This window comes from Zootoca vivipara, chromosome 4 (assembly GCF_965207765.1).
Source record: "Zootoca vivipara chromosome 4, rZooViv2.hap1.1, whole genome shotgun sequence".
In the NCBI taxonomy this organism is placed as follows: domain Eukaryota; kingdom Metazoa; phylum Chordata; class Lepidosauria; order Squamata; family Lacertidae; genus Zootoca; species Zootoca vivipara.
Window position 1 is genome coordinate 22,085,621 of NC_142587.1, and position 26,596 is coordinate 22,112,216.

At 42.4% G+C, this 26,596-nt stretch overlaps 1 protein-coding gene across 4 annotated transcripts in view; it reads left to right on the top strand.

Annotated features, from left to right (window-relative positions):
* The first annotated feature begins 970 nt into the window (after positions 1 to 970).
* TPP2 (tripeptidyl peptidase 2) overlaps positions 971 to 26,596 on the top strand; it is a 44,049-nt gene continuing 18,423 nt past the window's right edge. For 2 of the 4 annotated variants that reach the window (XR_015949473.1, XR_015949474.1), the window contains exons 1-19: positions 1,085 to 1,322; positions 6,847 to 6,975; positions 9,909 to 10,004; positions 10,939 to 11,043; positions 11,644 to 11,768; positions 12,686 to 12,849; positions 13,742 to 13,896; positions 14,915 to 14,991; positions 17,581 to 17,708; positions 17,851 to 17,950; positions 19,550 to 19,698; positions 19,847 to 19,962; positions 21,442 to 21,610; positions 21,804 to 21,961; positions 22,889 to 22,965; positions 24,060 to 24,166; positions 24,694 to 24,848; positions 25,526 to 25,642; positions 26,426 to 26,526. Coding sequence is in view for 2 of the 4 variants with exons in the window: in XM_035114936.3 (XP_034970827.2) it covers positions 1,158 to 1,322; positions 6,847 to 6,975; positions 9,909 to 10,004; positions 10,939 to 11,043; positions 11,644 to 11,768; positions 12,686 to 12,849; positions 13,742 to 13,896; positions 14,915 to 14,991; positions 17,581 to 17,708; positions 17,851 to 17,950; positions 19,550 to 19,698; positions 19,847 to 19,962; positions 21,442 to 21,610; positions 21,804 to 21,961; positions 22,889 to 22,965; positions 24,060 to 24,166; positions 24,694 to 24,848; positions 25,526 to 25,642; positions 26,426 to 26,526 (2,393 nt within the window). In the remaining 2 variants the exon portion in view is untranslated. Of the gene's footprint in view, positions 1,323 to 6,846; positions 6,976 to 9,908; positions 10,005 to 10,938; positions 11,044 to 11,643; positions 11,769 to 12,685; positions 12,850 to 13,741; positions 13,897 to 14,914; positions 14,992 to 17,580; positions 17,709 to 17,850; positions 17,951 to 19,549; positions 19,699 to 19,846; positions 19,963 to 21,441; positions 21,611 to 21,803; positions 21,962 to 22,888; positions 22,966 to 24,059; positions 24,167 to 24,693; positions 24,849 to 25,525; positions 25,643 to 26,425; positions 26,527 to 26,596 lie in introns of all 4 variants that reach the window. The other 2 variants (XM_035114936.3, XM_035114935.3) reach the window with 2 other exon arrangements.

Genomic DNA, 26,596 nt, shown 5'->3' on the forward strand with positions numbered 1-26,596 from the left:
TTGAAGAGAGGTGTAGATACTGTTTCTGGATTGCGAGAGAGTGCCTTATTTCAGCCACAACTTGCTGGAAGAGAGAGGCATCAAGAAGAAGAAAATAGAAGATGCCGTCAGAAACCCTAAGTGCACAGCATTTTTTCAGCCAGAACTTTCCAGAACTCAGTTCTAGTACAGTATCTCTCAGGTGGGCGCCATTGCCATTATGTATACTGTAATAATAAAAAGTAATAATCATCAGCAGCATAATTTATTATTTATACCCCGGCCATCTGGCTGGGCTTCCCACGTGTATGTGTGTGTGTGTGTGTATTTTCTATATATATAAATTTCTATGCTATGCTATACTTACTACTACTGTATACTGTATACTGAAATGTTTAAATGTTTCTTTGATTGTCCTTGGATCGTCCTGCCAAACCCTTTTGAGAACCACTGATTTAGAGCATCTGCAGATATCCATGTGGTGGCAAACGAAAAGTTTGGACGGGTCGCTCTTTTAGGGTGGGAGGTAAAAAAGTTCTTAAAAGGTCAAAAGCTTTACCTGGAAAAAAGAAAGAAAGAAAAAGAAATGTCGACGCCTTCAAAGAGGTAGCTGTAATAATCCTTTTACTGCATCTTCTCACTGGACCCAGAGCTACAACTTCGGCGCAATGTTTTCCTGCGATGTTTATGCTTTTCCGGGAAGGGTGGGGGTGGGGCTTAGGGCTGCATGTTTCCGGCGTTTAAAAACCAATTTCAACATAAAACACCAGAGCCAATAAAAGGGCTAAAGGCGGGAAGGGCGGGCGCTGCTTGCCGCTTTTATCAAGCGCCGGGTTCTTCCTTCCCTATTGGCGCGGCGCGAGGACCAATCGGTTCCGCGGATTCTCCTCACGCTGCAACTTGAGTGGCTGCACGTCGGCTCGGACCTGCCGCCCCGCCCCGCCTCGAAATCTACATAAGCCTCTGCAGGGCACATGTAGCACCTGATAGCCGCGCTTTCATTGGCCGAAGTGGGGGAGATCGCGCATGCGCCTGACGCGAAAAGAAGCCTCACGCCCGGCCCGCGTTCTTCCGTCGAGTCAGTGACGTCACCCGGTCCGGCGCCCGCGTCGCGTGCGTGCCCGGTCACTCTCCTCTCGCCTTCTCTCTCTCTCGCTCTCTCTCTCTGCTCATCCAACATGGCGGCGGCGGCCGGTGAGGAGCAGTACCCTTTCCAAGGGCTCCTTCCCAAGAAAGAGACCGGCGCTGCCTCCTTCCTATCCCGGTACCCGGAGTATGACGGGCGGGGAGTGCTCCTGGCCGTCCTAGACACGGGCGTGGACCCCGGAGCGCCAGGCATGCAGGTAAGACAGCACGGGCGGGGTGGGCAGTGTTGCCTATCGGTGAGAGAAGGGACCCCCATCTCTCCTTTGTGAGATTTGAGAAGAGGAGATTGAGCCTCCCCTGTTGTGGGGATTTGGATGGCTGTGGAGGGAAAACAGAAAATAGTGGGAAATAGGTATTGTTATTTTTTAATTGCCCCTGAGACTTAAGTGAGACATTAAACTGGAAAAAAGCCTTGAAGGGTATGAGGGGAGTCCTGCTGGGGCAGATGCTGTTTCCCACCCTGGCCAGCCAGGTTGGCAGTGGGAAAATAAAGCCTTATCTTGCTGTATTCAGAGGGACGCTATCTCTGCGAAGTGCACGTATAACCACTATGGCTTGCAGCTGCTCCTAGGCTTGTGGCAATTATTTTTAAAGCTTGGCAGACTTGTTGTGTTGCGAGTAGCTCGCAAATGTTCGTGTGGAATCGTTTTAAAGGGAAAAGATAAAGGGAGAGCAGCTCTTGTGCATAGAAAGGATTAGTTGAAGCGGGCGAGTGTGTTAAAAAAAAAACCGATGGCAAGGCGGTTATGGACCAGGCTTGACAACACAGCCTATGTTCATGGTCTTATATTGTAGGAGAGCATCCATGTTTGTGTGTTGCACGGAAGATGACAATGAAACTTGCGGTGCATTGAAAATGTCCAAGCTGAAAGATGTTTGTTCTTTCCTATGCTTTTGTCTGAGCCTTTGTTCCAAATTATGCATCAATTGATGCTGTCATGTGTCTCTGCTTGCTTACAGGTTTTGTTGTTTTTGGTTAAATAACACTATTAATCTCCAGAACACACTGCAGCGTAATCATACAGAATTGTGGTAGTTCATTATAGAAAGGAGAGGTTTTAATAAGATACAGTTGTACAAAATGTAATGAAGGAATAGCCCTCTTCAAGTTCTGACTGTGATTGGTCAAGGAAAGGCACCCAAGTATAGTTAAATTCAAGGTAGAACAGATTTATAAAAGGTCAGAGGAGTTACATTTCAGAAGCACTTGCCTCATGTGCAGTGTTTAAACTAGAGGTGGTTTAAGCAACTTATGTGGTCCTTCAAACTCACATCATTACTGACTGTTGGTCACACTGACTAGGACTGATGGGAATTGAGTCCAACAAGATCTGGAGAGCCACAGGTTTCTGGTTTAAAGCAATTAAAGGTTGGAATAATAAAAATAACACTTACTGTTTGTCCATACGTGTTAATGACAGGTGTAGGTTGCTGTGATAAATTGTTCACAGTGAAAAAAGCAAACCAGTTCTGCCATACAGTACAAGGCATTTGGGTTAGGTTTATTGACTTTGAAAATATTTACCTAACAAGTTTTTTGATAATCAGATTGAATCACAAGGGGAGTACTTTGATTTTTAATGGACAGGAGGAGGGAGGCCATTAATTTTGTTTATTACCCTTCTCAAAACAAATTAAAGCAAGTGGCACACTTGCCCCATTTTAAGCACAATTAAACCTTATTGATTTAAGTGTGACTGTGTGCATAATTATGGCTATTGTGTCTTACAGTAGTACTGCAAGTAGAAATATAGCCAGTCTACTTAAAAGTAAGCCTTCTAGCAAGCATATGAATTTACATCAAGTTCTTTGGTTGGTCTTTTCCACCCAAGATCCAGGTATATTTTCTTTTGAAGCAAATAGCACTGATAGGCACGTTTCTTGTCCAGCATATATTGAATACATAATAGTCAGCATTCTCCCTAAGGCTTTTGTTCTGTAAGTGTAGGTACTTCACTTCACTAGAGATAATATCCCTTTCTCTAGTAAGTAGTAATTCTATCCTCCTTAAATGGTAAAACATTTTGACACTGTTTGTAAGGATGCACATTTTTTACAAGAGTTGGACCTATCATAAAGTTAATGAAACTAAAATGGTTTCTGATTAAATTGACTGGGTTGGCTGTTCTCACAAGACTGGAAAGATGAAAACACATGATAGATTCTGGTAATCTCCTGGAGATGCTATGAAGCATGACGTGAATGACTAGGGAGGGAATTAAGCTTAATGTAATTGTATTGTTAAATTTTGCCTCTGGGAGAACTTGTTCTTCATCAGTTAACTAGTTATTCAGAGTATAGTTGCTGTGTTTGGGGTGTTATAATTGCTCACAGTTCATGAATAAGATCAAGCATCTGAGTTAATTGAGAAAGGTAGTCTTGCATGTTTGCATTCCTTATTATGGAAACACTCAGTAGAAACTTTGTTGAAAAACAGTTTCCTGACGGATTGAAATATGAAGTAAAAGCACAACGTTGCCACCCTCAGAACTAAAACTTATGGGATTCCAGCTGCTTTCCATTATTTATTTATTTGTCTATTTAATTTGTATACTGCCCTTCCTCGATCTCAGTTTACAAGATTAAAATCCAAGATAAAAGTACAAAACACATAGGTAATAAAAATGTACTAACACACGCTCACACACACCAATGACCCCCACTCTGCCCACCCTTTCCCACAAACACATTTAAAAGGGTGTAGGATGTTAATCATCCAAAAGGCCTGATGGAAGAGAAACATTTTTGCCTGGCATTTAAAGGTACAGTGGTACCTCTACTTACGAATTTAATGTGTTCTGAACGTACATTCGTAAGTCGAAAAAAATTGTCAGTCGAATCCCATAGGAATGCATTGGGAGAAAAAAATCGTAAGTAGAAGCAACCCTATCTAAACCGCATCCAAGATGGTGGATGGAGCTCCATTCGTAAGTAGAATTATTCGTAAGTAGAGGTACCACTGTATATAATGAAGGTGCCAGCCGAACCTCCCTGGGGAAATGATCACAGGGTCCAGGTTGCATCATATGGAGAGATGTTGTCCATAGATGTATGTTGCTAGAATTTAGATAGCTGGATTCTTGATGATTGGCTTATTCTATATATTACCGTACTTGGCCGGGGGCTGCTGCCTGAATTGTTGGCGCGGCTCCTGACTCTCCATTGTGAATGTAGGCATAGCCTTGGTCACACCGTCCGGTCTCACCCTTGCTTCATGTGTACTTATTTCAGTAAAGGTGCTGGAAGGTCTTCACATTTGGCTGATCAATTGCAGACTCCAAGAGGTTTGGCACGAAGGCTGAATTATTTCCTGTCCTTCTCAAATAGGGCAGTTATATATTTGCTTCTGCAATGTATTTTGCCTTGTGATCTTATCATTTTCTGTTAAGATCTGCCCCTGTCTTGTCACATCCACCCACATGTCCTTCCATACAGCTGTTGTTTGTGACAGTATCCTGTTTGTCTGCTTCTCCCTGTGTTGTATCACTTCCTATTGCATCCCACACTCCATATCCTCATCTCTAACCATCTCTCTTTTTTAAAAAAGAAAAGAAACACTTTTGAGATGGATGTGCGACTAGACAATCTTAGTGTTCCTAATTGGCATTCCAAGGATAAATACTTTATGGGTGTCATCTTTGAATATTTTTGGCCATACATTTATACTATTTTAATCTACTATATGAACTTGTCTCCTTCCTGAGGTCAATCAGAACCAGTGAAAGCGGTGAATGTCCTGTGTGAATGCCTGGAGGCGGTTGGAGGATGGATGGCGGCTAACAGATTGAGGTTGAATCCTGACAAGACAGAAGTACTGTTTTGGGGGGACAGGGGGTGGGCGGGGGTGGGGGACTCCCTGGTCCTGAATGGGATAACTGTGCCCTTGAAGGACCAGGTGCGCAGCCTGGGAGTCATTTTGGACTCACAGCTGTCCATGGAGGCACAGGTCAATTCTGTGTCCAGGGCGGCTGTCTACCAGCTCCATCTGGTACGCAGGCTGAGACCCTACCTGCCCGCAGACTGTCTCACCAGAGTGGTGCATGCTCTGCTTATCTCCCACTTGGACTACTGCAATGCGCTCTACGTGGGGCTACCTTTGAAGGTGACCCGGAAACTGCAATTAATCCAGAATGCGGCAGCTAGACTGGTGACTGGGAGCGGTCACCGAGACCACATAACACCAGTCCTAAGGGACCCAGGTGGCGCTGTGGTTAAACCACTGAGCCTAGGGCTTGCTGATCAGAAGGTCGGCGGTTCGAATCCCTGTGACGGGGTGAGCTCCCATTGCTTGGTCCCAGCTCCTGCCAACCTAGCAGTTCAAAAGCACGTCAAAATGCAAGTAGATAAATAGGAACCGCTACAGCGGGAAGGTAACCGGCGTTTCCATGTGCTGCTCTGGTTCGTCAGAAGCGGCTTTGTCATGCTGGCCACATGACCTGGAAGCTATACGCCGGCTCCCTCGGCCAATAATGCGAGATGAGCGCGCAACCCCAGAGTCGGTCACGACTGGACCTAATGGTCAGGGGTCCCTTTACCTTTACCTTTAAGAGACCTACATTGGCTCCCAGTACGTTTCCGAGCACAATTCAAAGTGTTGGTGCTGACCTTTAACGCCCTAAACGGCCTCGGTCCTATATACTTGAAGGAACGTCTCCACCCCCATTGTTCAGCCCGGACACTGAGATCCAGCGCTGAGGGCCTTCTGGCGGTTCCCTCACTGCGAGAAGCAAAGCTACAGGGAACTAGGCAGAGGGCCTTCTTGGTAGTGGCGCCCGCCATCGGAGGTCAAGGAGATAAACCTGACATTTAGAAAACACCTAAAGGCAGCCCTGTTTAGGGAAGTTTTTAATCTGTGATGTTTTAATGTATTTTGGTATTTGTTGGAAGCCGCCCAGAGTGGCGGGGGAAGCCCAGCCAGATGGGCGGGCTATAAATAATAATAAATAATAATAATAATAATGATAATAATAATAATGATAATAATAAGCAAAGGACCTCTTAAGAGTTCCATCTGTGACAATCATCCATTCATGTTACCTTCATTCTAATGGCCTCCTTTTTATATAAAAAGGGTCAGACTTTCTGTTAGCCCGCAGAGCAGTTTCTGTGGCAGAGAAACAACCTCTTCCAAAGCCCTAGCTGACAGAAGGTTGGTTGTGCAGGGGAGTTTTCCCTTCTCTCTGCCCCTCATTGAGCCATTGAAAACTTCCCTCCTGCTGACAGCAGTGGGAGGGAAAATAACTGCACCATCTCCAGGGGTGGCGTATTTCTTGTTTGGTTTTGTGGGTATGTGTTGGGGGAACAGCAGGGTAAATGCAGTGTTCAGCATCCCTTCAGTTGCCCTCTTGGGAGCTTGGGATTGTTCCCTTTGCCTGTTTTTAATCTTCACGCTAATTAAGTTGAAGCTATTACGCTTACTTTGCTGCAGTTATCTGGAAGATGCTTTTATTGAATATGTGTTTATCATACTGTGTTTGTGCTCTTTTTAAATCACATTTGTACTGTTTGAGCGTCATTATTCTACCCTGCCACAGCACACAATATAATATTTTTTTTAAATTAATGCATATTACTTTGCTTTAGGAAACAGTTTGTTCCACACCAAGTAGAAGATGTCCTACACTGTGTGGGACTCCCCCCCCCCCAAATGTTCCTGTGTCTATGGAGCATTTATAGTGCAATTATTTGTATCTCCTAATTTTTTATTATTATTATTTTCAGATTACAACTGATGGGAAACCTAAGATAATTGACATAATAGATACAACAGGCAGTGGTGATGTAAACACTTCGACTGTTGTAGAACCAAAAGATGGAGAAATCATTGGTCTTTCAGGAAGAAGTCTGAAGGTAAAGTTTATTTTGAATTAAAGTTGGTGGCCTCTTCTGGGTCATCCTTCGGTTGAAAAATCCAAGATACTCTGTTTAAATGTGAGAGGATTTGAACCACAGGCAAAGTACTCTCCAGCTGTATATACAACAGGACAATTAGTAATCTCCTCAAAACACTTGCAAAGCCCTAGTTGCACTCCTAACATTTAATTGTGCCTAAGTGTTTATTAAAATTGCATTGGGGGAATACAAGGCCTAGTTCTTGTCTGTCTGAAGGAATGCCTTCTATAGTGTGCACTGAAATCATCCAGAGAGGTTGCTTTACAGCTGCCCCTCTTGGTAGGTGGTCATACAGGTGAAACTCAGAAAATTAGAATATCGTCAAAAAGTGCATTTATTTCAGTAATGCAACTTTTTATTTTTTATTTTTATTTTTATTTTTACAAATGCTTCCTTTTGGACATTCCACAGTAATAAAACAAATAGTTGCAATAATACTAAACTAAAAATAAACATTGCTATTACATTTCATCAATTACATTCCATTCATAATTGACCCGCCTAACGACAAATAATTGCAATTACAACAAATAAAGGCTTGACATACCTTGCTTTGCATGTCATGCATCTATCTCATGTATTGGTTTCACCTTTTAAGTTGCGTTACTAAAATAAATGAACTTTTCGACGATATTTTAATTTTCCGCATTTCACCTGTAGGTCATCAGTGTGACAGTGTACCAGTTGGGGAACAAGCCCGCCTAGGGTGCTTGTTTGTCTCATTACTGGCTTTCAACTAGCAGCTGAAAGCTTTTCTTTTCAGATCGTTTCTTAATTGAATATAGACTCAAGGCGGACTGTTCGCCGTTTAAATTGTTTGCTTTTGTATTCTATTGTAAACTGCCCATGGAACTTTTATGTTTATAATAATTCCCGCAAATTAACAGCATACGTAGAGGTTGGCTCACTCAGAACGCGGCACACACAAGTTGATACTTGATATTTATACTGAGGCTTGTGAAAAGATTTCAGAGTCTACATGAGAGCCAGATCCTTAAGACATTGTAGCTGTTTTAAATCCCCACTTCAAGATTTGACGAGCCCTGATAGCTTGGCCCTTGTGATTTACAGTACTTGTTTATTCAGTGCAGTCCTGTGGTTGCAGTCCTGAGAATGGACTGGCAGGAGTGAACCCTTGTACATTGAGATATTGCTTGCTGTTTTAACTGAACTGTTCCCACTGCCAGGGAAACGAGCTACTTTTTAAAAGAGCAGCTTGCCCCTTTGACACAAGAGGGTGCAGTTCATCAAGAAAAGCTAAGGCTTTGTGGATTGTTCTTTCTCATATTCATTCATTCATTCATTCATTGCATCCCATCATAGTTCATTTCCTATTTGTCTTGCATAGTAAAAGGTCAGCCTATTGTGTCATCTGCTGCTATGTTGAAGCCTAGCATCTTCAAAGGCCTTGTTTGACTGACACCAGAGCAGTAAACTCTTAAGATGAAGAGAATATCCTAATGTTTACCACTAACACTCAAGGGTGCTATGTAGTCATGTGCTTTATACTTCTCTGGTGGCATTGTCAAGTTTTGCAGCCTGGTGCTATGCATGTTTACTTGGAAGGTCAATGGATTGAAGCCGGTGGTGTCACTCAGCTGATGACAAGGCTTCTAACAGGAGAATAGGGAGGGGTTAATTTTTAATGATTTCCCCTGCCTCCCAGTCTGCTGTGGAAGACTACTCATCCTGCAGCAGATTGGGAAGACTGCAGAGGGGAAGGGAAAATAGTTAAAAATTGCTTCTCTCTCCCCATTTTGTGATGGAACCCTTGCTGTCAGCTGTGTGGCACAATTAGATATCACCTTATGAATTACCTCCCGTATCAGTCCTACCCAGAGTAGACCCATTGAAAGTAGCCCACATGACTAACTTAGGTCCATTAATTTCAGTGGGTTTGAGTATAAGTTAGTTTGATGCAACCCAAAATCTACAGTTTCAGTCATATACTTAATGTATTTTTATAACATCATTATTTTTATTTATTAGACTTCTATACCATCCCTCATCTGAGGATCACTAAATAGTTTACAGTATAAAAACAAGCATGGTAACAAACAAAAACTACCCACCCCACCCCCAGTTTAAAAGTCCATAGGTTGTTTAATTAGCCAAAGGCCTGCAAGAAAATGAATGTTTTGCCTAAAGCTACGTAACGAAGATGCCAGGCAGGCCTCACTGGGGAAAGCATTCCACAAATGGGGAGCCACTGCAGAAAAGGCCCGTTCCCATGTTGTTTTTGTCCGAACCGCATCTGGAGGAGGCACCCAAAGAAGGGCGCCTCAGATGATGATCACAGAGTGCAGGTAGGTTCATATTGAGAGAGGTCATCCTTGAGGTATTGAGCCATTTTGGGCTTTATAATAGAGCAAAACCAGCATGAATTGGACCCGGAAACTGATTGGCAGCCAGTGCAGTGGGGGCAGGATTGGCATTATATGATCTCCTAATTCCGCACCAGCTGAAGTTTCCGAACTATCATCAGAGGCAGCCCCACATATAACATGTTGAAGTAATCTGGCACTGGTCATACAGGGCGACCAAAGCAATGTGCCTATAAAAGAGACAAGCATTCCTGTAGCTGTATAACAGAGAATATAAATTTGATTGTGAAAGAACTGAGAATAGGCTGGACGTTAATTAATATTCTTTGAATTTTGTTGCACAATACTAATCTGCTTATTGCTTAAATCCTTTGCATGCATCCCAGGGGTAAGCCCAATTGAACCCATTAGACTTAGTTGGATGTACAGTATATAGGCATATGCATAGGATTTGGCTGTGAACAGTTTTCAGCAGTTCACCATTCTTATTGTATACATTTTGTGCATGATCACTGAGGTGGATAGAACGGACAAAATACATAGATTCCTAAATTCTACCTTTTTCAGATCCCAACAGACTGGGTAAATCCTTCAGGAACATATCACATTGGCTTAAAAAATGGTTATGACTTCTACCCTAAAGCTCTCAAGGAAAGAATACAGGTAATTCTTTGCATCTTCATTTTTAAAGTCTTTAATTTGTATACAGGCTCTCTTTTGACACCAAATTATGCTGCAAAAGTAGCAACAGTGCATTAGATTTGTTTATTTGTATCTCACACCAAAATGTAGAACAAAAGTTTCATAGTACGAAAGTAGCGCATAATAGAAATTATGTTTGGCCTGAAACATAAACATGCTGAATTTCCCTGGCAGATCACAACATGCCCAATTAAAAATGAAAAAAAAAATGTTGCTCTTTTAGCAAATATTCAAATAAAATGAAGTAGGATGGAATAAAACAAATTTATTAAAGTTATGTAAAATTTAAAAATAGCATTAAAACAAATTCTAAATCCTGAAAACAGTGGAATAAGCCTTAGGTTGCAGCCCAAAGCCCCTATTTGCTGGGTGATGGTTTCATAGGGCAACAGTCTTCTTCTAACTCACCCAAAACAACTCTCTTGGCCTCTGCCTGTTGATAGATTCCCCCTGGAGGTAGCCTGCAGAAGGTCCCAAAACTGGGGAAGTAGCTGAGCTGGCCTGAGATTCAATGGATCTTTAGTTGACCTTATTGCTATCACTTTGCTCTGCTAGCCCAAACTAGGGAAGAGTGATTTTGCCTCTCCCCCTTTTTCTCCAAAAGACATGAGTGGTGGGCATGTAGCACCAGTTGTACTGCTGTTCCCTGATATTTCCCACCCAGAGTTAGGATTGCTCTGTTAGACTCTCATGAACCCTCCTACCCTTCTGTGCTGTGATTTCCCCCATTCCTTCCTGGTTGACTAATATGTTTCAACCCGCAAGGTGTGTTTCATACTTGCCCTTTGTGATTTAACATGGCATGAAAGCCCAGCCATTTTGGCACAACCCCCTTTTTTTTCATTTGAGTGTAAAAAGATGCCAGTGTTAAAATTCAGTATATCATCTATTGCAGAAAGAACGCAAGGAAAAGCTTTGGGATCCTGTTCACAGATTGGTGCTTGCGGAAGCCTGCAGGAAACAAGATGAGTTTGAAGCTGCTCACAGCTCTCCATCGCAGGTTACTGTTTTAAAACGAACTCCCCTAAGAAGCATTGCTCTGTGTGAAATCCATTGTTGCTCAAGGAGATTTCCACTCACACAACAGAACATGACACAAAGGGAGGGTTCCCTCAAGCTTCTAGAACAGATTTTGGAGTTTGAAAAGGGAGGGAGAAAGGGATGTCTTGTTTCGTGGGTGCAAGTCCATTCTGTTTGTGTCCAGCCACCCTTGCATAAGACCCTGTGATTCATTTTGTAATAATATACACACAGGTACCTAACTTCCACCTCTCTCTGCAGGCTTCATCTGCACTGCCTTGTGCGGATGAGGTTGTGCATTCTGTATGCGATGCAGGTGGGGATACGCCCCCAAAATCCTTGTCTTGGGCTATGGTGCTCCGTTGCACATGGCATATGCTTATGTAGCTGTGATTCGGGTCTAGCTGTACGTAAGCTATATAACTGGTTGCAGAAAATGGGGGGAGGGCACACTGGAGCGAAGATCTTCATTTGTAATTTATGCCTGCAGCTCCCACTGAAGCGAGTGATACGCACATGGCACAGCTGAATCCGGGAATCATTACGTTAGCATACTTGATGACAAATTCTCATCTTTCAGGAAGGCAAACTGATGAAGGAAGAGCTTCAGAGTCAAGTGGAGTTGCTGAATTCTTTTGAGAAAAAATACAGTGATCCTGGCCCTGTATATGACTGCTTGGTGTGGCATGATGGGGAAACTTGGAGGTAATTTTTTTTTAATGCCCATAAAATACGTATTGTCCCTAACTATGCTCACCTTATCTGACATTTTGAAACCGAGGGCAACCAAAATAATTAATGGGATGGAGACACACTCTGATAAGGAAAGGATACGGCGTTTGGACAGAGAGAAGTATTTTCTTTCTTTCTCTTGACACCAGAACTCAGAGCCATCCAGTGAAACTGAATGTTAGAAGATTTAGGGCAAACAAACAAAAGTAGCTTTGAAGCAGGGGTGAAGAACCTGTAGCCCTCAAGGTGTTACTGGACTACAGTTACCATCAGTGCAGCCAGCTCAGCCAGTGGTTGGGGGTGGTACAGTCTTAAAGACACCTGGAGGGCCACAGGTTAATCACCCCTTCTTGGAAGCCTTTCCACTAACTGGGCCAAATGCCACTCTGCCCAGGACTGCTACCACTTACTCAGGTGCCAGGTTTTTAAGATTAATCAGCTGGAGTGAAAATAGTTCTAGATAAGAGGTGCGTGATATTGGTGATCTTTTAGCAGAGGGGATAGAGTGAGCCACCCTCATCTCTTCCACAGCTGGAACGGCTGCTACCAAGTGACAGGGTGTGTGCTGGATGTTTGCTCAGGACCTGCACGTTTACCAATGTTTATTTTCACAAATAAAGCAGTTTGGGAACTTGCTCTTCAGGCCTGCCTAGAGCTGTTGTGCAACTGGTGAGGCACAAAAAAACTAAATAGAGTGTTTTGGTGCAGGCGGCGTGGTTGAACGGGAGGCCCTAAACTGATGAACTCTTTCATTTGTGGAATCAGGTTCATAAACTTGGGGACCATTGCATGTATTGGGGTGGCAGGATTTAAATTACCCTTTTTGGATAGTTCAATACAAGAAAAGAAAACTGTTAACTTGCAAGGTGTGTATATGTTCTTTTCTCTAGAGCTTGTATAGATTCAAGTGAAACTGGTGACTTTTCTAACTGCACAGTTTTACGCAACTACAAGGAAGGTCAAGAATTTGGATCGTTTGGCACGTCGGAGATGTTGAATTACTCTGTCAATATCTATGATGAAGGGAACTTGCTCTCGATTGTCACCAGTGGAGGTAAGCTTAATCATCTAGAAACAATTCTTCAGTGTCCTTCATTTTCTTACTTTTCTAAATGTATAGTTTGCTCTGTTTGTACGGCTAATGTTTCAGATAAATTAGATAAGATAAAAGGGAGGAGCTGTTGTGTTAACACTCAGTTTCAAAGGTCATTCCATAAGTGGTAAGACATGCTCACAGGCAGATCTACAAAAAGTCTGAGCATATATTGATCACTCCAATGCAATACCTGAGTGAAGAGCTCCACTGATGCAGTTTGTCACATTGCATGGACAACCTTCACAACCATCCCTTAACACACAGGTAGGCAAGCTAAGGCCCGGGACCAAGATCCGGCCCAATTGCCTTCTAAATCCGACCCGCGGACTGTCTGGGAATCAGCGTGTTTTTACATGAGTAGAATGTGTGCTTTTATTTAAAATGCACCTCTGGGTTATTTGTGGGGCATAGGAATTCGTTCATTTCCCTCCCCCCAAAATGTAGTCCGGCCCCCCACAAGGTCTGAGGGACAGTAGATCGGCCCCCTGCTGAAAAAGTTTGCTGACGCCTGCCTTAACACATGGAACTACACATTCATGATTTTCTGTGGGTATAGGGCAGTATATAAATTCAAAATGAATGAATGAATCATCATGAACATTTATATGAACCAAAGCAGTCTATGAAAGATGAGCATTCCCTTATTGCCGCCTTTGGAGCCCTTTTGCAGAACAGCTATCGGGAATACCTTTCCCAGTGCAATTGTCATGCTGAATGTTATATCGAAGATCACGTTGAAAGGGCTTTGTCAGGATTGCTTTGTAAGTGGCGGTAAGGAAAGCTGTATACCCAAACTTGTATGGAAAAAGTGGTTCTGCTCTTTTGATGTGCATTGTCTTTCTTCTTTCAGGAGCACATGGGACACATGTTGCTAGCATAGCTGCTGGGTATTTTCCAGATGAACCAGATCGTAACGGTGTGGCCCCTGGTGCACAGATTCTCGCAATTAAGATTGGTGATACGAGATTAAGCACCATGGAAACTGGCACTGGACTTATCAGAGCTGTAAGTATTGGCAGAGTTGTTGCATGGAAGACTATAGAATCATAGGATTGACAAGGGTCATCTAGGCCAATCCCCTGCCATGCAGGAATCTTGCCCAGCATGAGACTCAAACCTCAGCTATCTCAGACAACGCTAGTACATGTCATGTGTGAATGTGTTTTTGGAGGGGAGTGCAGGTAGAATTTTGTTCATTAAATTTTATTGTCCAGTTGTCCATGAAATTCCCCTTTACTTCATGGGAACAGTAGTTCTTTGGAAATGAAGAAGTGCAGACTTGCTTTCAGAGTACCACTGCCAAGCAATTTAGCAATTGGCTAAAAATAGTTCCGAGCAGTCACTAGTGGCAAAGAGTGAAAGGCCACACACATTTTAATTTAAACAAGAGATAGCCAGCTGCTTCAATTAAATCCTCCTCAGACAAGCTGCCTGAGGATCACATGCACACACTATTTATATTAAGCATTTTTGCCCCATTCTTTGCTCGAAAGGCTGCTGCAGTAGCTTAATGGAAAAATATGGCCATGACATCACTGCCTTGCGCATTGTCCAAGGAGGAGTCGTTCATCTAATCAGGTCTCTTCTTCCCGAAAGAAAGACCCTTGCTTGGGTCCCCACACCATGAGATCACCAAGGGAGTAATGCCAGCTGATCTGATTCTTAAATGTTGCATGTGATCCTAGCATCTCCCATCAGAGAAAACGCCCTCCCATCAGATGTCAAAAAGGAAAACAGCTACCAGATTTTTAGAAGACATCTGAAGGCAGCCCTGTTTAGGGAGGCTTTTAATGTTTAAGAAATTAGTGTATTTTTATGTTTCTGTTGTAAGCCGCCCAGAGTGGCTGGGGAAACCCAGCCAGATGGGCGGGGTATAAATAATATATTATTATTATTATTATTATTATTATTATTATTATTATTATTATTATTAGCAAAAATGCCAGTTAGCAATATCGTGCAAGCAGACAGTGCCACAGTATGCATTATGGTTTAAGCGTTGCAATTCTCTTCACTTCAACAGATGATAGAAATAATAAAATATAAGTGTGACCTTGTCAACTACAGCTACGGAGAGGCAACTCACTGGCCAAATGCTGGGTGAGTGGACTACGTTTTTATGACCCTTACTTTGTTCCATCGTGGGTAGCCAGCTCCAGTATCCTAGAGCCGGGTTTTCAGCTTTCATCTACCGGAGTGCCTCTTGATTTGCACGTGGTTCAAGGGATCTTGTTTGTGCCCCAGATCACTGGGCGGTTCCGCTTTCAAAGCTAGGAGCTGGGAAGAGGTGGAGGCTCGTTGAAGAGGCAGCCACTGCAAAGCCATGTGTGTAACATGAAGGAAACAAAGTAATGGGGGCAAGGTGGGGGTAGCCAGCAGGACCGAGGAGTCATTCCTTTAATGTGGCAGCACTTGTGCTTTGGAACGCAGTGTCCTCTTTTAAATACCTGCTGAGAGCTATTCTGCTTCAGTGGGCCTATTCAGACATGTGATTTGGACAGTATCTATTTTTCCCGTTTGTTTTACATGTTATATTGAATTGGTTTTAGATGTTTTTAACAGTTAATATATACATTTATATTTTATTTTGTATTTTTTTATCATAGAGGTATTTGCTGCCTTATTTATAAATTCAGTAAATAAAAAATAAATCTAAGTTGCTAGCTTAGTGTTTCCCCAACTTGGGTTCCCATGTCACAGACTGGTTGGATGCAGAGGAATGGTGGGAAGAACCAGCTGGGGAAGCCCCAAGGGGGAAACGCTGAGGGCCTGGGGAGTAGCAGTGGGACAATGATGTGTGGTCAAAGGGGGGACTGGGAAAAGACTGGGAGGAGATGTCAGAAGCTGGAGAAGTGACGGGTTGGTGAGTGGGGGGAGTCTGTGGCAGAGAGAATCAGGCAGAAGCTGAAGTAGGAGAGGAGGGAGGCCAAGAGGCAGAGATGAGTCTGGCTAGTGAAGAAGCAGAAATGTCTCCCCCTCCTTCAACAAGCTCCCTTCCCCGCTGGTCTCCCAGAACCAGGAGAGGCATGAAAAGGGCAGAGCAAAAGTTAGCTTTGCACAGGCACAGTCTCACATGGGAGAGAGGAGGGGACTTAGGCAGCTGTGGGAACTGCTTCATGGGGGCAAGACTTGCCAGAGATGAGTTGCTGTGCTCATTAGGCCTGACACTCCTGTGCAGATCCCCTTTTTTGCTAGTAATGAGTTAACTCCAACTTGCTAAGAGTGATTTACTGCTGGCTCACTCCTCTCATGGGACTACAACTCCCATCATCCCTAGCTAGCAGGACCGTCCCAACAACAGCTGGAGACTCAAGTTTGAGAAACAGTGTGCTAGCTCATATTTTTAAGGGAGGCACTACAGGAAGTTATCAGGTGAAGACAGTGTACTAGATTTTTCAGTCAGATATGTTGGCCACCTACAGATACCTGGCGGGAAAACTGGGGGTGTTGGGTTATTGCAGTCATGCAGTGCATTATGTGGAAGTGTTGTTGCTTGCAGCAGGGGTGGGCAGAAGGTAGATTGGGAATTACTGGTTGATCTCTGGCTGATGTGTACTAAATTGGCAAATGCTTCTGGTTCCTTTTCTTTTTCAAGAATAGTAACCACCAGACAATTTTTCCACCTAAATTATAAATTGCTAGGCTCAACAAGTGCTCACAGACACCCTGTTCTTTAATTTGAAGTGCATGTATTTCAAGCTCTGGTTGGTAGATCTTGGGGGTTCTAGTAGAGAAGCAAAAGTAGGTCTGAAGAGTCTGCCCATAGGGCTGTTGAAGGAGGACACAGAGTTGCCTTGTGACTTGGAGGGTTTTTTTTAAAAAAAATCTTTCGCTTTTTTGCACAGAAGTGACACCCAGTGAAAAGCACACACTAATGCAGAATTTGACATTTTCTTGCCAAGTGATTCATAGCTTTAGTTCTGGATCAGCTCCCTCACTCTAATCAAGACGTTTTGGGATGGGAGGCACCTTTGTGTGTGTGTTTTTCCGGACAACCTGAGGAACAGTCTGTTTGACTATGTTCCCAAATGCTTTAGCTTAATAAGGCAGGGTGCTCATCCATTACCACTTTGCTTGAAATGGCCCTCTTTCTGTTGGAAGCCCTGGCCCTCTTTCTGCATCCCTACAGTGATGTCACAGAGCTGCGTAAGTGGCATCCACTGCCAAGAAGTGGGCAGTACATAGCAAATAGTAAACAGCTTTAGGCTGCAGCGTGCAGAGATCTTTCGTTGACAGTTTAAATGGTTTTTATTGAAGGAATTTCATAGATAACAAGGGTACATGCAACATCTCTGTTCTCAGTTGATAGAGATCTTTCTATAGGTTGTTTACATTCAGTGTGAGACGCTGCTGTCATAGACATGGGGTTGAATGAATCGGGGAGAGACGGGAAGAAAAATGACTTTTCCCATTCTTTAGTTTCACGTATGTGCAGAGTTTTTGTGTCAGCATCACGAGGATAGGTTCATTATTTGTCTGTTAGTTTGTTTTGGTGGTGTGAGAAGTTAGAGAGTAAATCGCTTAGCGGTTCCATTTATCAAGCGGTATAGGAATGTTTTCAAATAAATATACAGGAATCTGTTTAATGAAAACTGTCCAGCTCTGTCTATGAGCATTTTTCACAGGCAGGGGGAGAAGACAAGCAGAAAGGGCACCTGCTCAACCTCTTTCTTTCTTTCTTTCTTCTAGGAGAATATGTGAAATTATAAATGAAGCTGTATGGAAACACAATGTAATCTATGTTTCAAGTGCTGGGAACAATGGTCCTTGTCTGTCGACAGTTGGTTGCCCAGGTGGAACTACATCTAGTGTGATTGGCAAGTATTTTTATTACTATTTTTCTAATTACATAACAATTCTGAGAGTAGAAAGAAACCAATATTTTATTGAGGCTGGGAATAGGCTTGTTGATAAGACCTTGTGTTCTCAACCCCTTCATCTGCCAAATAAACATTCCAGGTGTTGGTGCTTATGTGTCGCCTGATATGATGGTTGCTGAGTATTCCTTGCGAGAGAAACTTCCTGCAAATCAGTACACTTGGTCATCTCGAGGGCCTAGGTAAGTGATATATAGATTCATGAGATCATATGAGGCGTCACATTATTTGACAAAATCTGCCTGAAAGTAAAGGGAAAATGTGGTTTTAAAAAACTTCGCTGATCTCTGGGACCTATATTGATGTAATAGGAATGACTCCTGAGATAGTTTTGAAGCTTCCTGCTTATCGTAGTGAAAATTAGATGCTGAGCTTTGAAATATCAAATGCTGCAAGGTGGTCATGAGCAGAATAAGCAACACAGCCCAAGAAACCTTGTGTAATTTATCAATCAGCTGCAAGATCAGGCCCTTTTCTTTTTTTCAAATTTCCAATACTTTGCCAAGAGCCTAGTGAGTAGATAGAACCAAATCCTAATTGATTTGCGAAGTGTTTGAGAAAAGACATTATTCCAGAAGAGAGAGGAGTGGGTTGAGGAGATAAAGGGTTTCAGGCAGTGGGTAGATGCAGGCAGTAAGTGGTAACTTACTATAATATATAATAATAAAATATTTCTTGTACGCCACCCATCAGGCTGGGTTGCCCCAGCCACTCTGGGCAGCTTCCAACAAAATACAAAGGGACAAAACAAAACATCAAAGATGAAAAGCTTACAACTTGGCAAAGTAGTTGTTTCATCTTGTCAAGTAGTGAGCATCTGTAGCTGAATAGCAGGACCAATGCATAAGGTTCTGGCTTCAATCTCCAGTTAAAGGTTCTCAATAAACAGTGGCTAGGAAAGATCTAGCCTTGTATGCTAGAGAGCCTCTTGCCAGTCAGTGGACATTTGGACTATGTATGTAAACCAAAAGTAGCTCCGTATGCTCAGATGAAGTGTATGTTGCCAGATGTACATATCCTCCTGTAAGTGGATTAAAAAATTGGATTTAAAAAAATCTGAGAGAGGAGATAGGTGACCTTCCCCCCCCCCCCAATTGTTGGACAATATAGATGATCAATATCAAGTGATTGTATGCACACCATGGTAAGTCACTGCTTGGTAGGCCATCATCTATATTAAGGTGGCATGTTGATGGTTAAGCATTCATGTACAGTGGTACCTCGGTTTATGAACACAATTGGTTCCGGAAGTCTGTTCATAAACTGAAGCGTTCATAAACTGAAGCGAACTTTCCCATTGAAAGTAATGGAAAGTGGATTAATCCGTTCCAGACGGTCCGCGGAGTAACCGTTCATAAACTGAAGCGAACTTTCCCATTGAAAGTAATGAAAAGTGGATTAATCCGTTCCAGACGGGTCCGCGAAGTACTTAAACTGAAGCGTACATAAACTGAAACATGGGTGTAATTGGTTCCAGAAGTCTGTTCATAAACTGAAGCGTTCATAAACTGAAGCGAACTTTCCCATTAAAAGTAATGGAAAGTGAATTAATCCGTTCCAGATGGGTCTGCGGCGTTCATAAACCGAAAATTCATAAACCGAGGTGTTCATAAACCGAGGTTCCACTGTATTTAGGATTCTCTTACGGGAGTCGGAAGGGGATTTTGCATGGCTTCGCCTGCGTATGACTCTAAAAGAGGAATAATTGAACAGCTTATGAAGTAACAGGTGGGTTGTTAGCATTTTAACTCTATATTTGCTCTATTTTCTATTAATTTCAGTACTGATGGAGCACTGGGAGTAAGCATCAGCGCACCTGGAGGCGCTATTGCCTCCGTCCCTAACTGGACATTACGAGGGACACAGCTCATGAATGGCACATCAATGTCTTCACCGAACGCATGTGGTGGCATTGCTTTGGTACTGTCAGGTAACGTGGAACGCCACTGTTTAAAGCAAGTTTCTTTTTGGTTAAAGTAAAAGAGTGTTTCATAATGTGCAAGAGATTCCTTTGATAATGAAGATTCACTTGTGAGGAGCATTTCTCTTATTGCTGTCAATGAATTCCCCACTTACAGGACTTAAAGCTAATGATGTGCGCTACACTGTTCACTCGGTCAGGAGAGCGCTGGAAAATACTGCGGTGAAGGTGGAAAACATCCAAGTGTTTGCCCAAGGACATGGTGTTATTCAGGTAATTACAAGCTGGAGTGCAAATAAACAAATCCTGTTGTCGTCATCAAAACTGTCTCATCAGTCTTTTAGGTCAGCTGAAAAACAAATCTTATTTGTTGATAAACAAATGTATCCCTGGTGTTCCACTCCAGTATTTGAGGTTTAGCAATTCCCCCCCCCCCTCCCTGCACCAGCCAACTCCTAGTTTTATTGAACTACTTCCTATATTGCTTCCTTTTTTTCCAGTAAGCTTTCATTCAAACCTACTGGCTTACGGGACAATACTGAAGCTGCAAACTAAGTGCTGAAACAAATGCTTGAGGCAAGAGGCGATGCCCGATATACATTTTTATTTATTTATTATTGAATTTATATACCGCCCTATACCCACAGGTCTCAGCCGTCCACAGAATAAAATCAAGATAGAAAACCACAAAATACATAATAAAATAACAACAGCAACCCAATAGGCCCCCCCCCCAACATTTTAAAAGGGCATAAGATGTAAATCAGATCAACCAAAGGCCTGGTTAGAAAGGAACGCTTTTGCCTGGTGCCTAAAGGTGTATAATGAAGGCACCAGGCGAACGTCCTTGGGGAGAGCATTCCACAGACAGGGAGCCACAGCAAAGAAGGCCTGTTCTTGTGTTGCCACCCTCCAGCCACACAAAGGAGGGCTTCAAAAGATGATCTCAAGCTCCTGGTAGGTTCATATGGAAAGAGGCAGTCCTTGAGGTATTGCAGTCCTGAGCTGTTTAAGTGGATATATTCCAGTGTTATATGGCTCCTTTTATTTCCTCATAACCTGTTTTATTTGTTGCTCTTTTCATTGTTCTTTTGATACCAGTTATTTGATTGCAATCCTATGCACATTTAGTGGGAGTAAATCCCACTGAACACAGACTTAGCAAGGAACCCCTGTTGTGGAAGTTTGTCTGCCTGCTGCGTTTCTCACACAGCTTGGCATATGGTGTTACTGCTTATCCTTATATCCTGCTTTTGAATGAGCATGCTGCTGAATACCCACAAAAACCCTATTTAAAATATAATTTGAAATGCAACCAGATTTGAAAGAGAGAGGAGAAAGTGATCACACAATAAAGTATAAACATCCTCCGCATTGTCAGCTTAGCTGAGAAAGACCTCCTAAAAGGGAATGTCTTCATCCCTTTTCTAATAGGATAAAATGAGCTGTCCAGGTGTTCTCGCTGCTGGGTCTCTCTTGGCAAGGGCCTCTCCCAGGGAAGTTGATTTACTGAAAACATTTTCCCTTGCCTTTGATCCACTGGGTGCTCTTTCTTGTTTGGAAAGGCTGTGGCACATTTTGAAGACGTTTTATGCTTTCCTGCCAAGCTGGAAGGAGCCTTGCCTTGTGGAAACGCTATGAAGGGCACTGAATTACCACTTCTAAGCGGACATGGGCATAAAAGTGATTTTCATGGGCTTCCACATTTTCAGTAAATTCCTTTTGATTTCCTCTCCACTCTTCTCTCAATAGGTTGATAAAGCCTATGACTACCTCATCCAGAACTCATCATTTGCTGACAACATAGGCTTCACCATTACTGTTGGCAACAACCGTGGAATCTACCTCAGAGATCCTGCCCAGGTAGCTGTGCCTTCTGACCATGGTGTTGGCATAGAGCCCTTCTTCCCTGAAAACACAGGTAGGAGAGGTGCAGCGATATTAAATATTTTCATGGCTGAACAAAGGGGGAAGTAGGGGCTTATGTTTAAGTTTGCCATAAAATCACAAAAAGACTATTTTTAATTTAAAAATCCCTTGTGTTTATAATTTCTTCCTAATTAAAACCGCTACAGACGGAGTAAAATCCTTAACTTTGCACATTCTTCTTCCAGACAATGCTGACAGGATATCTCTCCAGCTTCATTTAGCTTTAACTTCAAACGCATCCTGGGTTCAGTGCCCTACTCATCTGGAGCTCATGAACCAATGTAGACATATTAACATTCGCGTGGATCCGCGTGGTCTGCGAGAAGGAGTTCACTATACAGAGGTATTGTCTTTTTTTTTTTGCAAATTATATTTTATTAGTTTTCAAAAAATAATAATGAATTTACATCCATTGAATACAATTTAATACAAATGTAAAGTTGACTTCCTGTCCTGTTGGGGTCCCCTCCCCCAATGTTTCCTCTCCCCCTTCTTGCTGCAATTTAAGTAAATTCCTTTACTTAAAATTGTTTAACATTTTATTTATTATTTTCATTTATCCTTTTCCATCAGCCATTCATATTTCAGTTGGTGCTCGTAACTATAAAACGTTTCTTATAAATCCACTATAATTGCTCCTCACTGGCCGTTTTAGTCTTAGGATGTAAACTTTCCACCAGTTCGGGTTGGGCTCTTGACAATCATTTGGTGTAGCAGGGTCCTCCACAAACCACCCCCTATAGCACTGGCAAGAGGACAGTAGCAAAGTTCAGCTTGAATTGCTCCAAGGGGCTGTTTGCAGAGGTAGGGTTTCAGAGAGGCGATTCCTTCAGTCTTCTGCAGATAAGATTTGGGGCAGAGGGGGGGAAATTAGGAACAGTGTTCAAGAAGCATTGTGAATAAGTTTGAACTAGCAAGCCCTTGGCTGTCGAACATTATGTGCATTTGTTCACAAGGTGATGGGGAAACAGATTGGAGTGTATTCATTAGAGGACTATATTTAATGTGTTAGGGCAAAGGTGGCCAAACAACACAATGTCTTCTAGAAGTTTGTGCAGCTCCCATTGACTCTTCTAGCTGGGGCTGAATGGAGTTGCAGTCCTACAGAATATGGAGGGCACCCTGTTGGTTATGCTTGCGGTACAGTTACAGAGTTCCAGGAAGTATAGTTGTAAAAGATTAATACATGGCAGCTTATCAGTATCTTCAAAGGACTGAGGCTTGTTTTTAAATTCAATTCCTAATTTTATTGCATTTTCAACTTTTTTAGGTGTGTGGTTATGAAATATCTATGCCTAACGCAGGCCCCCTGTTTAGAATTCCAGTAACTGTTGTTATACCAGCAAGGTAAGTGACTTTTTTTTCCGCCTTGCAATGCTTTGTTGAAAACAAACTTGCAACTACAGTACGTAATCTTTGTGGGAAAATCTGGCTTCTATCTCTGCCTTTGTATCTTTCACCACTACCAGTAGGCAGAATGCAAACCTTCCCTTGTATAATGCAACAGTTAAAATGGCAAGAGTGACCACTAGCATAGATCACAGGCTAGAAAGCGGGACAACAAATTTCCAGGCTCTGACATGGACTCATTGTTAGAATTTTGAGAAGTCGCTTACCGTCCCATCTATGCAATGGGAATCATTTACAACACAGTAAGGAACTCTGTATAAATCGGTAGTTCAGTAGTGCCTCGACTTACTAATTTAATCCGTTCCGAAGGCACCTTTGTAGGTCGAAAAATTCGTAAGTCGAAAAGCACCATTGGAAACACGATTTCCCATAGGAATGCATTGGAAACGAAAAAATTCGTAAGTTGGAAAAACCCTATCTAAAACCGCTGCGGTTTCCGTTCGGATGTCGAAAAAAAATTGCCCCATTCGTAAGTTGAAAAATTCGGTTGTCAAGTCGTTCGTAAGTCGAGGTACCACTGTAGTGATAGTATATGTATATAAGAACTCTGCTAAATCAAACTCTCTAGTCCATCATCCAGTTTTCAAAGTACTGTAGTCTTCTCTTAGTGTGTGTCTGCAGTATCTGATATTCAATAGGAGCAGCAGCAGTGATGTCTTCTGTTTGTGTTATGCACATCTAATGCTCAGGAAATATTTATTCCATGTAAACCATGACTTGACATAAGTATAATGATTTGCCACTTTAAAGGAGCCTGAATTAGTTATCATTGAGGGTCCAGTTTCCTGTCAGTGTGCATCTTGATTATTAGTCAAGGGTATATATGTAAGCATTAGCAGGTATCTTAAACCAGTTGCTCTGATCAGAGCCTCATTTTTCTAAAAGAGAGAGAGAGAGAGAGATGCTTTTCCTGCATTTGTGAGCTGCTTGAATTGTTGACTCTACACATCTTTAAAATACCTTGCATATTCCAACCTGTAACCCTCTCCTTAAGGATTTTTGCGCTTTCTAAACATTTCCTCTCTTCACAGAACAGATGAAGCTTCACACTATGATCTCAAGTTCACTGACGTGCATTTTAAACCTGGTCAAATCCAAAGACACTTTGTTGAAGTCCCTTCTGGAGCAACGTGGGCTGGTAAGGCAAATTAGGTAGCAAATTGTTGAAAAGTTAATTGTACGGTTTAAGATCTGAGTGACACTTTCTGTATTTGCATGTCACTTTAAGAGTCCAGATTTTAAGTTGTCACTGCTTAATTCTCCGACCTGTTCAGAATTTGTGTTATACAGTACTTTAAAGGATAATCAGTGTATCCCTTTATCAAGGAATTAAGCACACACTTGGCTTGCTACCCTGTTTCTCCTAAAATAAGACATACCCATAAAATAAGCCATAGCAGGATTTCTAAGCATTTGCCGCAATATAAGCCATACCCTGAAAATAAGACATAGTGATAGGCGCAGTTCTGGAGGGTTCCAAGGAAGAGGCTATGCTGGACATGTAATTAAAAAATAAGACATCCCCTGAAAATAAGCCACCGTGTGTTTTTTTGAGGAGAAATATAAGACGGTGTCTTCTTTTCAGAGAAACACGGTAGCTTCAGAGGAGTGAGTCAGAGGTCCATAGAGCATTAAGACTAAAGCTGTGCCTTTTCTCTTACCTAGAAGTAACAGTATGTTCCTCATCACCTGATGTAACTGCCAAGTTTGTTCTCCATGCGGTTCAACTAGTAAAGCAGAAGGCGTACCGAAGCCATGAGTTCTACAAGTTCTCTTCAATACCAGAAAAAGGATCAGTTACTGAAGCGTTTTCTGTTCTAGTAAGTGACCTTGAATTAAGAATAGAGTTAAGTGCTGCCCTATAGAGTGCAGTAATAGGCAATGATGATCTGCTGAATATTGTGGTGGTGTTTTTTTCTAAAAAAAAAAAATATATGGCTGCTCCTGTTCTGGCTACCCCTGCTCCAGTGTCAAAAGGGGGTTGTGACCGCCTGACCCCCTCCAACTTTATCATTAGAAAATAAGAGAATGGAACTTAATGAATAGTGAATGGTTAAATAAAAGATATAAAATAACTGTTCGGAAAGTTGTACACTGCAGTTCTGGCCATGCCCATTTTCATACGCAGCCCCCAGATGGTTGAAAATGGGTCAGTGGTGCTCTCGGCCCAGAAAATGTTTGCCTTTCTGCCCTAGACTAACATTATGGGTTCATTTTATGAATAAACTGGCTAGCCATTTATAGTTTTCCTAATAGAATCTGTGTGGGCTACATCTGAAGCCTTCTGCCTATAGCTGCCTGTTGTTGCATGACTAAATAATGTGCATAGTAATTGGAGTTGGATGAGAATGGATCCTTTAAGGTAGTTTTGCAACCAAGGTATTGTGGGGTTTTTTTTTTAAGTATTCTGAGCTGCACTGGGATTCTAAAGGGGGGGGGCTTCGTAAAGAATGAAAGTCAGATATACATCTAAATCTTCTTCTTTCCCCCCATGAAGGGTGGAAGAACAATTGAATTTTGCATTGCCCGTTGGTGGGCAAGCCTCAGTGATGTCAGCATTGATTACACCCTTTCCTTTCATGGCATAATTTGCACTGCTTCTCAATTAAACGTCGTGAGTATCATTCTGTGTTGTCTTTATTTTGCTTTATGGATCATTTAAAGGGTGGGAGAAAATGCTTGGAGAGCTATGACTTCTTGGTATGAAATTCCGTAGTCACTGTTGAGGTTTTTTTCTTAAAAAAAAAAATCCTGGAGTGTTATTTTAAAATATGTATAGGTTGCCTTTCTGACTCATCCAAGCCTGGTTGACTCATTGTGGTTGACTTAATTATTTATATGTTCATTCTTTTATCTGAAATGTGTTCAGCATTTTATTGTATCATAAATTATTTGAAAGGTTCCTATTCGGAGGCTTAGCCGCCTCTCCTGCTTCATTTCGGGGGGGGGGGGGCTTTTTTGGTGCTGCTCCCTTTTCTCCCCTTCCTTGCTCTCCTAATACCCCAACTTTCCTACTGTCTCACTGGCTTCTGGGTTCCTGACTTCAGAATAACTGGATGTATTTCTCGTAAATGTGGAGTGCTTGCATGCCTGTCTCCCTGTAGAATTATCAAGCTCACTAACCCTTTATTTTTGGGAAGAGTTGTAGGTCAGTGGTAGAGCATCTGCTTTGTTCAGTCCCAGGCAATCTTGATGCAGGGCTAGGAATGTCTCCAGTCTGAAATCCTGGAGGGTCACTGTAGAATATACTGAGCTAGATAGATCAATGGTCTGAGTTAGCTTCCTACATTCCAGTTCATCAAATGCTTCTTCATGTAGACGTCCACATGCACACCACCTAATTCATAATAACGTCCAGCAGAAAATAAGTCCTAACAAGCACCCCTTATTTTTTTAGCATGCTTCAGAAGGCATTGTGCGCTTTGATGTTCGGACAACATTGCGATACGAAGACATTGCACCTTCTATAAATCTGAAAAGCTGGGTTCAGACACTAAGGTAACGGTAGTTTAAATAAAAAACCAGGGAGCTGTGTTGATCCACAATATGTTTTGGTCCACGTGAAATG